The sequence below is a fragment of the Phaseolus vulgaris genome, chromosome 7 (assembly GCF_000499845.2).
Source record: "Phaseolus vulgaris cultivar G19833 chromosome 7, P. vulgaris v2.0, whole genome shotgun sequence".
In the NCBI taxonomy this organism is placed as follows: Eukaryota; Viridiplantae; Streptophyta; class Magnoliopsida; order Fabales; family Fabaceae; genus Phaseolus; species Phaseolus vulgaris.
The window spans coordinates 4,632,853-4,648,607 of record NC_023753.2 but is presented as its reverse complement, the minus strand read 5'-3'; the positions used below and the strand labels follow the sequence as shown (position 1 = coordinate 4,648,607).

Below are 15,755 nucleotides of genomic sequence, written 5' to 3'. Positions count from 1 at the left end.
GCATATTTTAGTTAATTTAAATAATTTAAAGTTTCATTTATAAAAAAAAGAAATGTAAAATTCAAAGAAATAATTAAATATAATTTTAAATGTAAGTATAATTTTATTATTTTTCATTTTATTAATTTAAATTAATTTTGTTACTTAAGTTTATTTATTTAGATAATTTTAATATTATTTATGATTCTTTAAATTATATTATGATATATATATATATAATTATTATTAATAATATTTTTCATTATTAATATTATTATATGAGAAAGTAAGGACACAATAGTCTTTTCATCTCATTACACTCTCCATCCTCTTCAATTATGAGAGGATCATAAATACCCTCAATTTTCCATTCACTCTCGTCCTCAACCTCCGTGTCTCATATAAACAAACAAGAGTGACACTCATTCACCCTCACCCTCAACCTCCATATCCCCAAAAGCAAACACACACTAAGTCAAATAAAACTCATAGTCATGTATCTATTTTCCCCTAAATAAATTAAAATCCGGTAGCTAACATAACTATCACTTGAAAAAAAAATAATAATTATAGAATAAAACAAGAGAAATCACAGTGATAAAAATATTATTATATGATATAAACATAATTTTACATTAAAAGCAAGAATTACTTGAGAGGAAGAGAAACAATAATGAAAGAAAATATCCATATTATTTAAAAATAGTATATATATCTAAGACAAGTACAATCTTATTTGGTGTAAAGGAAAGTTGTCTTGTTATGAGAAGAAAGATTAAGAGGCAGAAAGATGAAAGTCAGAAGGTGGAGGCTTTGGTGAGGGAGGTGATGGTAATACGGGGACCAAAACCAGATTCCTTAAATTCGAATTCAAACGTATCATAACGCAAGAACAACTCTGCCAGAAACACCCTACACAGCACTACCACCAGATTCTTCCCTGCACACTGTTTATCAGAGGGGGTAGGTTCCTCCGTCTCACGACCGTTCGACCAAAGCACGTGCGCCAACATCTTCTCACCCTCCCCCACAAACCTCCCCGGCACGAACACCTCAGCATCCTCGAAGATTCTAGAATCCTTGGTCGCAAAAGGTTGATACCCGAACAACATTTCCCCCTTCTTAACCTTAAACGACGCGTCGTGGCTCTGCACAACCAAATCCTCTCTCGCTCTCCCGTATTGATATGGCACCAGAGGCTCAATTCTCATCGTCTCGTACACCACCGATTTCACCAGACTCATCTTCTCCAATGCCCCCAAAGTGACCCCACCCTCCTCCTTCACCACGCCCCTTATCTCGCTCCTGAGATCCGCGTGAAGATTCTCGCCGCACAATCCCACCCACTTCAACAGCATCGGGAACTGGTTCTTCAAGCCGCCGTAGGAGTTGAAGCACGCCATGAAAACGACGTTGTGGCACGCTTCGTCTCGCTCGAGCCCAACTTTCTCTGCCTCGTCTAACAGTGTGGTCGCGAAGGTTCTGAAGGCCTCGTAGAGCTTGTGGTAGTTGGATTTTGTGAAGAACGCAGGGAGGGGAAACGTGCGAAGGAAGAAGTCTTCTACGTAGTTGAAGATCTTTGGAAGGCCAAGAGTGCCAAGTGGCGCCAATTGGAAAAGCAGCCACGTGCTGATTAGCTTCGGTCCCTGGAAGACACAGCTCAAATATCTTCAAATTGAAATAAATAAATAAATTAATTAATTAATTACTCCTTTTCTGCTTAATTATAATTTAACTGTCATGTTACGAATAAAGTTCATTTTATTTATTAAAAAAAAGGTTTCACTCTGCCTGTCAGTAAATTTCATCTCTATTTCTCCTAAATAAAAAAATTATATCCATTAAATTGACGATTTCCATAGTATTCAAAAATAAATTAATACGATTTTTGACAACCCAATTGTTTTACAGTTATCAAAGAAATAAAGTCATAAATAAAATATTTAGACAACAAATCAAATACAAAATTGATAACACTTTTTATTTTTAATTTCTTCAATAATATATTGATAATTATTGTTAATGTTCTCTTTAGAATGCTATAATTATTTTTCTAAAAATAAAATAAATAATACATACATTAAACTAAATGTAAAATAATTTTGTATCATATTTTTTATTGTTAATTAATCTTCACATCAGGAATTAGCTCGCTATTTTAAGTAGAATCTCTTTTCTCCACAAATTTTTTTCACCTATATATCTCTAATCTAAAATGTTTTTTTTTTTAAATCACACTCATTCATTATCGAACTACGATAATATTGACATTTTTATACTATTCTAATATTAAACTAAGAGTAAATTTACTAACTCTTATATCTAATTACTTATTGAAATAATGTTTGGTCGCAATATTTATTTCATTACTTATAGAAAGGGTAGTAGAGATAGATTAAGCCACATTTTAGGTATGATCTTCCGTAAAAATAAAAATGTCTTACTTTGTATCTAATACGAGGAAGACCTTTTTTCAAGATTTAATCTGAACCAGTCTACTAGTGTTTTAAAAAATTGTCTTTTTTTATATGATTTTCAAAAAACTAACGAACCTATTATTTGTTTTTACCTAAATTGTCTCATAAATAATGACAATTTTGTTATATTATGTGTGTATATATATTATAATTATTTTTATATATTTAGTACAACGTAATAAATAAATTATTTAAAAGTCTATATTTTGTAAAAAATATATATTTCAATAATTTTATAAGTGTGATTATTTTTATGTAGTTCCACACATAATAATTAAAAAATGAATAAATTTAATTTTATATAATTATAAACATAATAATAAATATTATTTAATCAATATGTTAAATTTAAAAGGATTTTTTTAATGACTTCAGATAATATATAAGTTTCTTTGGATGAGTACTATAAGACTTCAATAAAACAAAGACACTTTACCTTAGAACCGAGGATGTTGTGTGAAGGGTCCTTGTTATCACAGAAGAACCGGAACAAGAAGTTGAAGGAGGCTTGGTCGAAGACAGCATTGAAGTCAGCCTCATCGTTCTTGCGCAACTGGTCCTCTATCTCACACAAGGACTCGTGGAGGCAGTTACGGAAGAGAGGCACAACTGTGTCTTTCCGCGCGGCGAGAGCGTTTAGGAAGAAGCGCTTGAGGAGGGCGTGTTTGGGTTCTCGAGTGTCGAGGTAGGAGCAGACGCGGTGGCCACCGGTGAAGGCGGTGGAGGGCATGAAGGTGCCCTCGAAGACGTTGAGCTTCTCCACCTTGCGGTTGTCGAAGAGGACGGGGAAGGAGGCGCCGTCTAAGAGCGCTATGACTCTAGGGTCGGAGGAGACGAAGGGGCCTGGTGGCATGTTGGTTCGGATGACGGTGGAGTTGTACTTTTGGATCCTTGTGGCGAAGAACTTGTCCCTTCCTTGGTGGTACAAGAAGTCGTGTCTGTCGCGTATGGCTCCCAAGATGGGAATCCCGTAGCTTCCTGGGATTTGTTTCAGTGATGATGGTGATGACTCTGAAGACAATGCCATCTTAACTTAACTATCTCTCTTTCTTTCTAACACTGTATTATAAGAAGAAAAGAAGAAACCAATGGTACTATTGTGCAAGATGACACTATGCCTTAGTTTCTTATGTTTTTTATACACAATAATCTCTTGCCTGAAAATTTCAAAGTTAAGAAATTTAGTTAATTCAATTCATTATATTAAATTTCTTATTAACTTATATGCTTTTTAAACAATTTAGATGTTTAAACTTATAATATTATATTTTGCTTAATTAATTATCGTTTGTGGCTAGTATTTTAATTGAGTCTAAAAGATAATAATTTATTTATTAATTAATTCTTTCTTCATGAAAATTCTATTTAAACATATAAATTTGACTTAAAAAACATAACTAAAGAGAAATAGTTATTACTTATTCTCATCCTTTATATTACTTGTAGTTTAAGGTCTTAAAAGAACCACTTATCTTAACTAAACTAGTGGAAACATGCAGACACGTAAGTGTCTCTACTTCTTTCTTTGAAAAAAAAATTATTATTACAATAATAATTAAAATAAAAATATGTTATTAAATTATAAAAAAATTCATAAAAAATAATTATAAAATAAATAAGTTAATTTGGATATTTTTTTTATTATATAAGAGACACCACAAGAAAATCATGAAATAGAAACTAATTTTATAAACAAAAAATAACTAGTTGGTACAGTGACTAAATTATATATCATTTTGGAGACTAAAAAAATTTTTGGTTTCTAAATTAGTTTCTATTATTGTTAAATGGTTTTCTAAATTTAGAATCTAAATAATTGTAGTTAAAACATTAGTAGCTAATTATATACCAATTTAGAAACTATTTAACAATAATAGAAATTAATTACCAAATTTTTTTTAGTCTTTAAAATATCTCTAATTTAGTTAACTAATTTTTTTTATAAAATTAATTTCTATTTCATGATTTTTTTAGTGAGACCGTGAATAATTATTTAAATTTAAAAGACTGATATTAAGATGTTTTTTTGGTATTATTAAAAAAAATTGTTATTAAAGAATATCTTTATTAATTAAAAAAATTACTAATTTTATTTTTTATTTTTTTATTTACATATTCTTATAAAGATTAATAAAAGTAAAAAATATTATAATTTATTTGATTTTCATAATAAAAATAATAATTGAATTACAACGTGAAATAAATAAATAAATAAAATAACAAAAAGACATAATGAAAGTGATGAAGAAAAAAAGAGAAAGTTGTTTGGTAAGTCACAAATTTTCAATAAGAGAAAAAAAAGTTAAATAATTTATATAAATATATATATATATATATTTATATAACAAAACTAAACTATAATATCATTCTTAAAATCAGTTATAAGGAAAAATCATTTTTATATAGATATAATATATTTGTATTTATTAAAATAAATTATAAATTTATACCTTTAATATAAATATATGAATAATAATATTTTATTTGATTTTAAATTTTAAATTACATATAATTTAAATAATACGTAGAAAGACATATTCAATATCAAGAGATTTATTCTCATATAACATCTTTTTGTTTTATTAACATATTTTTGTGTTTATTTCCATATCTGACATTATTTTGTTTTTATTTATTTTTGTTTTTATTTTTATTATTGTTGTTTGTATTTTTTATATTTATTTATTTTTGAATTTTTTTCTTCTATTTTTAAGGGAGTATTTGTATTAATTTTTTTAGTGAATTTAAATATTTATAAAATTAAAATAGAAGAAAATTTGAAATTTTAAAATTAAAAATTAAATATATAAAATTTTATGAAGAAATATGAGAATGAAATAAAATATTTTATTGGTATATGATTTATGTAAATTATGAAATATTATTGTTATAGTTATATATCTTAAAAATATTTTTATAATTCGCATAAACTTTATTTCTTTTACAAAAATAAGCTTCGAACTTTATTGGAAGATACTCTAAAAAAATATTTTATAATTCACATATGTTTGAATTTTAAATTTATTCCAAATGAATCACCATGCTCTTAATTCTCCTGAATCACCTTGAGTGAGTGAATAACCAAGTTGTTGTATCATCATAGTATAGGACACAAGTAACACTTAAAACTAATATTTTACTTCTAGATATGGACATTGGAATCCACTGAGATTAAGTTAAGGTGCACTATTTGATAATAATGAAAGACAATTTTTTAACAATAAAAATGCATGACAATGAATTGTGAATGGAAAGAAATTAACACAATAATTTTTTTCAATAAAAAAATGACATTTACAAAGTGATTTTAGGTGTGCATAGGAGATATAATAACCCTTTTTTTAGTAATATTAATTTCCAACTCAACTTGTTATTCAAGAACTAAATATATGCACCATTTGGTTATATCATATATATATATGCACCAAACTAAGTCAAATAAACTTAGATTCAAGGAGCCTCATTATTACCTGATATCTTGATATTCCTAACTTTTAAATGTAAGAAAAAAAAATGTGATTTCTATGATGTATAAAAGTGCTAATAGTAACAAATATGCAAAAGGGCAAAAGTAGGGTGGCAAACACTTATGTATACTTGTCTATGTTTCACGTGGTCCTTTTTTCTCCTATCTTTCACCCAAAACACTTAACCCTTTTCTTCTTATTTCTCCACGTATCAACTAATAGGGACCTTGCTACCACCATAGTACGTAAGTTTGGCACTATAATTAGGGTAGGGTGGGTAGCTCTTCATTCTAGAACATAAGTATAATTACGAGTGTGCTTGCTGAGGGCTCCAAACCCTTCTAATATAGTAATTAAAACACCAAGACTTTGATTCTTCTATGTACTTTTAAAATCAAACATAAATTCTCAAGTTAAATTAACTTCTAACTTCCCTTACAAACAGGGACACGTTTCAGCCTCCTCGTATTTTTATCCATCTAAGAAAGTTTAAGACATATAGTTATATATCAAACTTGAGTCTAATATCACTTATATCTAAATGAGGGAAATTTCAAACTTGAATGAAATTAATTTTTTCTATTAAAGTTAGGTCAATATTAAACGACTACTTGAATTCAGTGCAACTATTAATGATAAAGTTTTATTTAATAAACTTTATGATGATGATTACATTTTCAAACTTCAGATTGAAAATAGTGCATAATAGTTCCTTCAAGCTAAATTATGCATTCCATTGTAACAGAATAATTAATTAAACTTTCATAAAAATTAATTTTAAGAAGGAAAAATAACTTGAATTCTGCCTAATTTTGTCAAAACACTAGTTATTGACACCCTTTCAATCTCAGAATTTTTTTCTTATTAGTCCATATAAATTTTTTCGTTATGCAACTTTGTGAAAAATCGGTTTTAACTTTTTTAAAATTTTAAATAATTATGAATAAAGAATAATTTTACGTTATTAAATAATCTCAATTAGTTCATACCTTCTTTTTCCCTTCAACACTTTTATTATTTTCTAACAACATTGTTAGAGGTAACAATTTCATCTTTTGAACATGTGTGGAAAGATTTGTTGTATTCAAAATTATCAATATGAAAATAATTTTTTTTAAAATTTGTACTCCATTTTACACCTTGCTGATTTTTTATTTTTTTTTTAAATTTTGTAGTTAAATCTAGAAGATGTTCCAAGATCCAAAAATACATTTTTATTATACAATTCAAAATGTGATTTTTTTTTATCAAAGTCTTGGTAAAAACAATTTTTTTTAACATTGTAGGGACTCAATGCCCCCACATAAAGAAAAATGACTTCACTCAAACAAAGAGATAGAGTAGGTAATTAGAATTGTGTTTGTGCGAACTTACAATGTACAACAACATCTTCTAAATACCTTCTCAGAAACATTTTTGTGACAAAATTCTCAATTTTGAGAGCTGTCTCAAAGATAAATTGAAGAAAAAGTATATTGTCACAATTAAAAAAAAATATTGAGATGCAAGAAAAGGTATAGAGATGGAAAGATAATCTCCCCTTATCAAATTGAAAAAAATGAGCAAATTCTTACTTTAGATGTACGTTAAGAGTAAGGGCCCTTAGCGCAAACAAAACACAAAATAAAGGAGAAGAGTAGCATTGGTTAGAGATCTTCACGATTGGATAAACAATTTGATTAATCATTCTATCAATAAGATTTTATAATTTATTTATAGAATTTATTAAAATAAACTACATCAAGTTATGAAATTCGTTGTCTCAATTTTAACCAAACACTTGCTTTCAAGGTCTTGTGACGCTCCAACAAGCTGATGTGTTTTTCCAATTAGAACAAATTCCAAAGGTAACACACAACAAGCGCGAACCAATTAAAGCATACAAAACATTATAATTTGAATACAAACAATATTATAAGTTCTACACACTCTAGTCTTGACATAAAAATGGAATGAATTGCTGCAAAAGCAATCACGATAAGCTATGGAAATTGCTTACACATGGCCTGAAAGAAAATTAAACGAGGAGAGGTGTATTAGATGGATATACTGTTGGGGATTCCCTTGCCAGTGAGTCCACCCTCCTTTGAATAATCTGAGGTATTGGGATAGAGAAGTGTGTAAGGCACCTTCACTTCTCCATTTCGATTTTTCAATCTCTTGTCCTTGTTCCTTTCCATAATGTTGTTTTCTATTTTCAACAAATTTTGTCTGAACCGCTCGAATGCTGCCAATGGTTCAGCATCTAAAGTCCATTCAGGGTTTTCACACTGCCCAAGGTAAACCTCTTCAGTAGAGTGTCTGGACAGAACTTCTATTAGTGACACACCAAGGAGGGTTTGGAACTGGGCAGTGATTGTTTTCAGGAATGCCAAGTCAGGGTCTGACTTAAGCTCCTCGTACTCTGGGGTACCTGGTTCAGGCATGAACCTACGACTCACTGTTGGACGATTAGGGAGGTAGCCAGCAAAAGGGTATTGTCCAAAATTCACAGCTGCATGGAAAGCAGAAGCCAACCAGATGATAATGGTGCATGATTCAATCAATTCCTCTTTGGTCTTCATCTCTGACCACCACTTCCTATCTTTTAAGTCACCATGACCCTCATTACGTACATCTTTCCACCAATTCTGTAGTTCATCGTCACCCTCAACCATGTCATTAGATGTGTAATACACGTTACAATACTCCCTCACCCAAGTTTCAATTGCATCCCAAATTTCTAACCCATCCACAGCAAACGGATAATCCTCTATGACAAGCCTAATTCCATGACGACAACTTGAATCAGGAACTGCAATTCCCCTGAAATTTAGTGAAATACAAATTTAGTATGTTACCATGTTCTTATGGAGATAATTCTTAACAGATACTAATACATTCTTTATCACATGCTCAATAACACATTTTACATGATATACAAAATTTATTAGAATATACAAAATAATGAATGAAAACTCTTTACATGAAAAGTAAGACCTACACAACTTTGTGATTTCTAAAAACCTTTAGTCAATAATGTAGACTGTATTTAAGAGAGTATATAATATGGTACTGACATTATCTTAACAAATTTGACTATAATCAATACTTCTAGAAGTCATTTTCTAACTCCACTAACCTCTTAAGAAGATCAGCAGGAAGTGCCTGCTCAGTGAATACCCAACTTTTGTATATAATAGCTGACATTTCCAAGGCAAATTTACCAGGGAAAACTGTTTTCTCAAGCACCCCTCCGGCGTTGATGAGTGTGTGTCGAGCTAAGGCATTTATATGCATTGTGTCCCTGAAATGTGGCTTCAAGAGCTTGTGTATTGGATGAAGAATGCTTAGTTGTCTATGTGTGGCTATTATGAATGGTTCAATTACTGCATGAGTGTATAACCTGCCCAATAACAAATATAATTAAGTTTGGAACACTTTTGGTTACTGTTGAGATTTCTTTTGAAATGCCATACGTACCAGTGGCTAACCAATTGATGGTATCCCGAATCATTCACGGCTGCATAAGCCTTTGCCAACTGCCACACTGAAGCAGATACTCCTTCACGTGCTGGAGTAAAAACTTTGCTCACAGCTCCGTGTTGCTCCCCTTGTGGATGAGGTAAACTTAACTCTATAGCTAGTGGCTTTAGCGTACCATCATCTTGTAGAAACAAGAGCGTTCTAGAGGCATAAGTCTTTGTGTTGGTAGAGTTTATTCGACTTATGTATGGCATCAATGCATCATGATGATCTAATATAAAGAGCCTCATTTTTTGAATTGCCTGCGAAATAAAGATGTTTGCATATAATTTAAATACATCATATTTCAACAGGGTTGGCTTAAAAACTGAATCATAAATTCATAATTACTACCTCATCTATTGTGAGTCCGTTCAAACTATTTTCTATGTGTACTTCCCTGATGGAGCTAGTTTGGTCTCCATAGAGTTTGGGATCTAGCTTGCTGGCTGGTGGAAATTCCTGCATGAGAAGGCATTTAGATTGGCTCACTAGCTACAGCAACTTTGAATCGGTTATAGAATTATGAAGAGCAATTTCTCAATTTTTTTCTTTGTTCTTTGATAGTAATTGAAGTTTCACATAGTAATTTATACTGGCCTTAAAAACAATATTTTTGTTATATACAAAATTCACTAAGATGTAACTTTGAATTTGATCGAAAAACAATTCTTAATGAACTACATATAAGATTTGTGTAATGTATAAATTGCAATTGTTGTATTTAGTACTTGGAGACGACGAATAATAACAGGGTTAACTCCTGCAAGCATTTCCCTTGCGAATTCATCATCTGTCCTCCATGCAGTCTTGTTTGCTGCAATTATGCAAAAATTAATGTGGATAAAATCACACAGATGAGTTCATCCAGGCCAAGTGAAGTAAAAGGAAAGCATTAGTATACCTTTGATCACATCGGGCACGGGGAATTTAAGGAATTTCTCGCCATCACTCCTAATAAGTTCTCTTACTATCTCGTAAGGAACAAGTTCTCGAAGTTTAACCGCAAGAGGTCCACTTGGCATTTTAATACTTCCCTCGTAAATACTAAGTACATCCTCAAAAGTGTCAAACTCATTAATAGTTTTGTCACACAAAGATTTAATCTCTGGAACCAAAACCTGGGCAACTGATTTCAGTGCGTAGGCTAGAAAATCTGAAAACTTGACGTGGCCAAATTGTTCATCCCTTGGCACATAAACATTTAGATTTAGAAGATGCAATCTTGACTCAGTTTTGGGGTCTGTAAAATTGACACATTCATGTTACTCATTTGTGATTGAAAGTTTTGCAAGTGAATGATGCTTAAACAAGTTCAAGTAACTTAAGGGTTTGATTTACATGTACTACCAATCATAATCATAAATGGTTTTGTTGGTAACCTGTTTTGGTATGTGGACGACCAGTCCTTCCTCTGCGTGGATATGGAAAGTTTGATCCTCCAAGAACTGGGCGTGTATAGTGAGGACCATCATCTGGAGTTCCCAGATCATTGTAGTATGCATAGTCATATACTCTGTCCCACTCATTAAGCTTTCCCACCCCTTTTCCTCGAAGAACTTCCAGTTCTTGTTCCCTCAACTTCCGCAGTGGCCCAGGTGTTTGACATGGAAGATAAGCCTGAATCACATGCCACAGTGAATGTTTCAACTTTCCAGCATGTTCTTCATTGAGTGTTCAGGCATATTCAAATCATCAAAATTATGTTAAAACGAAAGAATCATGTTAAGATATCAGTCCTGCTTTAAAGATGCGATTACTCCCGGAAACCACCGACAACAATGGTCACGTTCAAATCATGTTCGTCCAACTGTAATTTTTATATGTACCTTCCCTTACTTTTTTCATCTTTTTCTCTTTCTTATTGCAGTGACATTATTTCATTTCTCTTCCCTCATAATGTCTATACTGATAATGTTGTTGGAATGCAAAGGTTTCTAACTCCAACTGTAGAAGCAACGTTTTCGTTGCTCACAGGTTTTGCTTACAGAAAGAAATCCAATAACAGTCTCTGTCTAGTGATGGAACATTCATAATTATTTGATTTATTTTAACTATTTCATAACTTGTAACTGTTCGATTTAGAAAATTGTCGATGAGCATGATTCTGAGTAAGAAAATTGTGTTGGGAATCTTTTGAAAACTGTTTTATCATTATTTATTGAATACGTAAACATTTCTATTTTTAATAAATTGCAAACATAAGATTTGATTTTTATAGATCACCGAGTCATGCACTTTAAATATATTTAACCAAATAAGTAAAAACATTAAAAACTAGTTAATTTAGCAAATGTTTGAAATAAAGTTAGAAGATTTTGAAGTATTTTTACTCTAAAGATAACAATTTTTCTTCTCAAATTTTTACCCTAAAAGTAATTATTTTAATATCTCTTATCATTAATATTTTATTATTTTAATATTTATTAACTATACGTATAAGTAAAAACAAACAGGTTCTCAAATAGTTTATGTTTATGATTAAATATAAATTAAATAACTAAAAATAAAATATTTAAAAAATAAAAATGTAATGCGAGAATAATTTTATATTAACTTTATCAAGAAGATAAAAAATTTAACCTGACCCTTACAAAGAGTAAAAAGTATAAAATATGAATGAAGTATTATGGACTATATTCTATTGGGGGATTTGTCTTCTTGTTCCTTAGGGCCTGTTTGCTTCGAGGGATGTACTGTTCACGAGAATGGAAGTGCAGTGATATCCTTTGTTTGGACTTATGGTTGTGTGAGGAAGAGAGGGAGAGGATATACCTGTGAACAGTAAATATCCTCTCCTCTCAAAATGAAGAGATGTAGAGGGAAAACCATGTCAGCATCCCTTGTTTCCAAATTTATCCTCATTTAAATGTGTCACAGTGTTTCATTTGAATGTATTAGTATTTAAATTTTTTTATTGTACAATGTTTAAAATATATATATGTGTGTATTATTTAAAAAAAAAGAAACAAATCATAATAAATTTTAAGGAAGTTTTAAGTTTGTTTATTATTTTATAAAATATAAATTATGTAAAATAATGATAAACCACTGTAAAAAAAAATTACAGTTAAATAAAATCTTCCATTTATATATTAGTTATTGGAGTAAATAAGATTATACCTATTTTTCAAGTTTTAATAAGATATTTTATTAGATGTGGTTGGATTTAGTTTTGTTTAAAGAAAAGAATATACTATATCTAATTAACATTGAAAATATTACCTGAGTTGGATCATGGGCATCACCAATACTAAACATTTTTCATTTTATTTTATCCTTATTTTTTATTATAATTTTTTATGAAATCCTTTTTTATGGTTAATAAGGTATATTTTTGTTGCTATAGTATTTTTTTAGATTGCTTTATTGTGAGGTTTTTTAATATTAAAAAATAGTAACTTTCTATTTATATAAAATGTGATTTATTTTCTAATTTTATAGTATATACTTAATATTGAAAGAAATTATTTGAAGTTATATTTTTATTTAATTTATTTTTGTATTTATATTAATATATTTGTATGTATAGTTATTATATTTATGAGTTATAATTTATTTATTATAATTTTTTATGATTTTTTTCTATTGTTAATTACGTTATATTTTTTTTAGTATTTTTTATTTTCCATTACTACAGGGTTTATAATTTTAAAAAATAATATTTTTTATTTGTATAAGATTTGATTTATTTTTCAACTTTATAACACATGTTTAATATTTTAAAGAAATTACTTGAAGTTCTGTTTTTATTTAATTTGTTGAATACATATTTTTTTCTAATTATAATTTTTATATTATACGTATTTATATTTAACATATTTTTTTTTTCTATTTATAATTTTTAAATCTATGAAATATGTGAAAGTTGTTATTTTTAAATAAAAACAACTCATTTTATTATTAATTTTTTTAATTGACAAGAGTAAATCTGTAAAGTAACATTTCACACCTTTAAAAAAAATTAAAATTCTCTCACAACCATCACATCACTCACAATGGAAGAATTGACAATGGAATGTAAGGGGGTAGGTGGTAAGGGGGAAGGGGTACTGTGGACTTTAAACCTAACCTATCGGGTAACACGATAGATCCAACATAAACACTCGTTAGGATAAGTTCGAAAATAACTCTGATACCATATTATAAAGTGAACTTTAAGTTTAACTCAACTCCATAAAACCGACTCATAGGGTTTAAGTTTACACCCACTTATATACAATGAAAGACTCTAATCGATGTGGGATCTCCAACAGATAAACGAGGAATAAAAACAAGGTATAAAAGGGGAGCATGATGCCACGCTGATAGATGGAGTCGGTGAAGAAGGAAAGTAAGTAGATAACATTCAATGAGGTAGGGGAAGTTTTGTTTTCGGTGGCCTCTGCAAAGGTTGGTTTAAAAAACTGCAGGTTGGGTTTATTGTGACACCACATGCTGTAGTATTATCCAGGTGTAGGTGCCTCTTTTAATCTAAGATACAAGCGATGCAAGTTGATGGTTTGTTAGCTACACTTTGTATTGCTTATTCTGTTGTTCTGTTTTAAGTATTGTATCTTAAACTTTGTATTGCTTATTCTGTTGTTCTGTTTTAAGTTTTGTATCTTAAATGATCTTTGTAAGGGATTCTGAAGTGTTCTTTTTATTTCATTAATTCGGGCTGATAAAAAAAAATATTCAAACCATTGTTGACATGACTACGTAATAACTTCGCGTAAATACATAAACGTTGAAAATAAGCTTTTGGGTAAGACAGGCATGCATCACAATATAAAACGTGACTCATTTTGAGGAAATAAAGAAAAATAAAATTGTAAATATATGTATATATAATTAAATTAAATTTTTTGTTTTTTTTTATCAAAAAATATATTTGATTGACCCGATCAATCCATTAATTTTCTGTGTCTTCTTCTTTTCCTCTCTCGCCTCTATCTAACAAAAGCAATCATAGGAGATAGCTGTTCTATTTTAATGAATATTAAAAAAGAAATTTAATCATAATTTAACCTGGTAAAATTGGTTTATGAAATATTTATATTCATTGGTGTTGTATGAAATACTTTAATCTTTCCCTATTTTTATATATAAGATTTATATATTTATGAAATGATTTATAGTATCTAATAATGTAAACTCCAAAAACTCCAACATGATTGTAAAAGAAGATTGAAGGAGGTGGTTACCTTATTGGAAAAGAAGACACGATCATGGGTATAACGATGAGCAGGGTAGACCCAGGAATTACATACAAAATTTACAGGACCATGTCCAGGAATGTCTTCGATGGTCACTGTCTTAAGGTAGAACTGACTCTTGTGATGGTTTCTGATTATGAAGGCTCCAGGAACACCCATCTTCTCATGATCCCAATCAAATGTAACCCAAAATTCTGTGTCTGATGCTGATGTCAAAGAAGAAATGGTAGAAACCCACCTCTCTAAATATGACTCCTCCCCGTGCTTACCTAGCAACCCTTTAGCTACACATCACAAAAGACAAACAAAATAGTGTCAAATTAATACAAGTTATATATAGAAGAAGCAAAAATCTTGAAAACTTTCTGATATGTTGGTGTTTCTATTTTGCAGTTGACTCGTGCGATGGGTTCGGTTCATTCAGGACCTTTGCCTCGTGTGTACTCTTCTACTTCTGGTGATTCAAAAAATTGTTTTTTTTTGTGTGCAAGCATTGTGTTACAACAGTTTAATTGCAAAGATGACCTGGGTCAGGAGAAGTAGCACTGATAAGCTGAATAGAGACACCCTTGCCCAATAACTCATGAACTCGATCAAGAACGTTGGCTTTGATGTCGTGGAAGTCCAACACACCCTTCTTCATCAAAACCACTCTCCCTTTCACCCTCTTGCTCCTCTCCTCCATCATTCTTCTTCCTCTCTCTCAACTTTCAAACTCTGACCACATTCTCCGCATCAAAGCTGCACAATAAGTATAAATAAGAAGCCAGTATTTCTTACAGTAATAATAATAATTTACTCAAATAAATAAATAATATTATTAACAGTAATACTGTCGATTATAATTCTATTTAAACAACCAATTGAAACTGGGTTTGAAAGTTAGGGTGTTAGAAAATAAAAATATGTTTGTAAGATGAGGTACCGGTGAATTAAGTTTTTTTAGTCAAAATCAATAACGAAAACTTGACTATATAAAATGGTTAAAACTTAGATCCGTACATTATGGATAGGCACAAGCACACATGTGAGCTTACTTTCCTGGCAAATTAGGGTGCAAAGCAAGTCTTCCCTAAACTTGGATTTCACACTCTGTGGTTTGATTGAATTAGGAAAATGATAGTTTGATC

General features: G+C 30.1%; 2 protein-coding genes across 4 annotated transcripts; both read right to left on the bottom strand.

Moving 5' to 3' along the window:
• Positions 1 to 653: 653 nt before the first annotated feature.
• Positions 654 to 3,578, bottom strand: LOC137828971 (allene oxide synthase 3-like). Its single transcript, XM_068635757.1, has 2 exons — positions 2,893 to 3,578; positions 654 to 1,625 (listed from the first exon to the last, which is right to left on the bottom strand). Exons 1-2 carry the CDS (start codon positions 3,481 to 3,483, stop codon positions 777 to 779), a joined length of 1,440 nt encoding a protein of 479 aa, XP_068491858.1. The 5' UTR covers positions 3,484 to 3,578; the 3' UTR covers positions 654 to 776.
• Positions 3,579 to 7,795: 4,217 nt separating this feature from the next.
• On the bottom strand, positions 7,796 to 15,755 carry LOC137829755 (linoleate 9S-lipoxygenase 5-like). 3 transcript variants are annotated; one of them, XM_068636658.1, is made up of 10 exons: positions 15,628 to 15,755; positions 15,151 to 15,366; positions 14,614 to 14,909; positions 10,810 to 11,047; positions 10,332 to 10,670; positions 10,159 to 10,244; positions 9,782 to 9,889; positions 9,386 to 9,690; positions 9,045 to 9,308; positions 7,796 to 8,728 (listed from the first exon to the last, which is right to left on the bottom strand). In XM_068636658.1, the coding sequence occupies exons 2-10, from the start codon at positions 15,311 to 15,313 to the stop codon at positions 7,960 to 7,962; spliced, it is 2,568 nt and encodes an 855-aa protein (XP_068492759.1). In that variant the 5' UTR covers positions 15,314 to 15,366; positions 15,628 to 15,755; the 3' UTR covers positions 7,796 to 7,959. The 3 variants fall into 3 exon arrangements, with proteins under 3 accessions (XP_068492759.1, XP_068492758.1, XP_068492760.1); XM_068636657.1 differs by having other exon boundaries at positions 15,551 to 15,632; XM_068636659.1 differs by lacking the exon at positions 15,628 to 15,755 and adding an exon at positions 15,486 to 15,540.

Coding starts and splice junctions, on each gene's coding strand:
- LOC137829755 (XM_068636658.1), bottom strand. CDS start 15,313: ATGATGGAGGAGAGGAGCAAGAGGGTGAAAGGGAGAGTGGTTTTGATG. Junction 9,890..10,158: donor TTATTATTCGTCGTCTCCAA/GTACTAAATACA, acceptor CTTCTCATGCAG/GAATTTCCACCAGCCAGCAA. Junction 8,729..9,044: donor CCTGCTGATCTTCTTAAGAG/GTTAGTGGAGTT, acceptor ACTAAATTTCAG/GGGAATTGCAGTTCCTGATT.
- LOC137828971 (XM_068635757.1), bottom strand. CDS start 3,483: ATGGCATTGTCTTCAGAGTCATCACCATCATCACTGAAACAAATCCCA. Junction 1,626..2,892: donor ACAACATCCTCGGTTCTAAG/GTAAAGTGTCTT, acceptor TGTGTCTTCCAG/GGACCGAAGCTAATCAGCAC.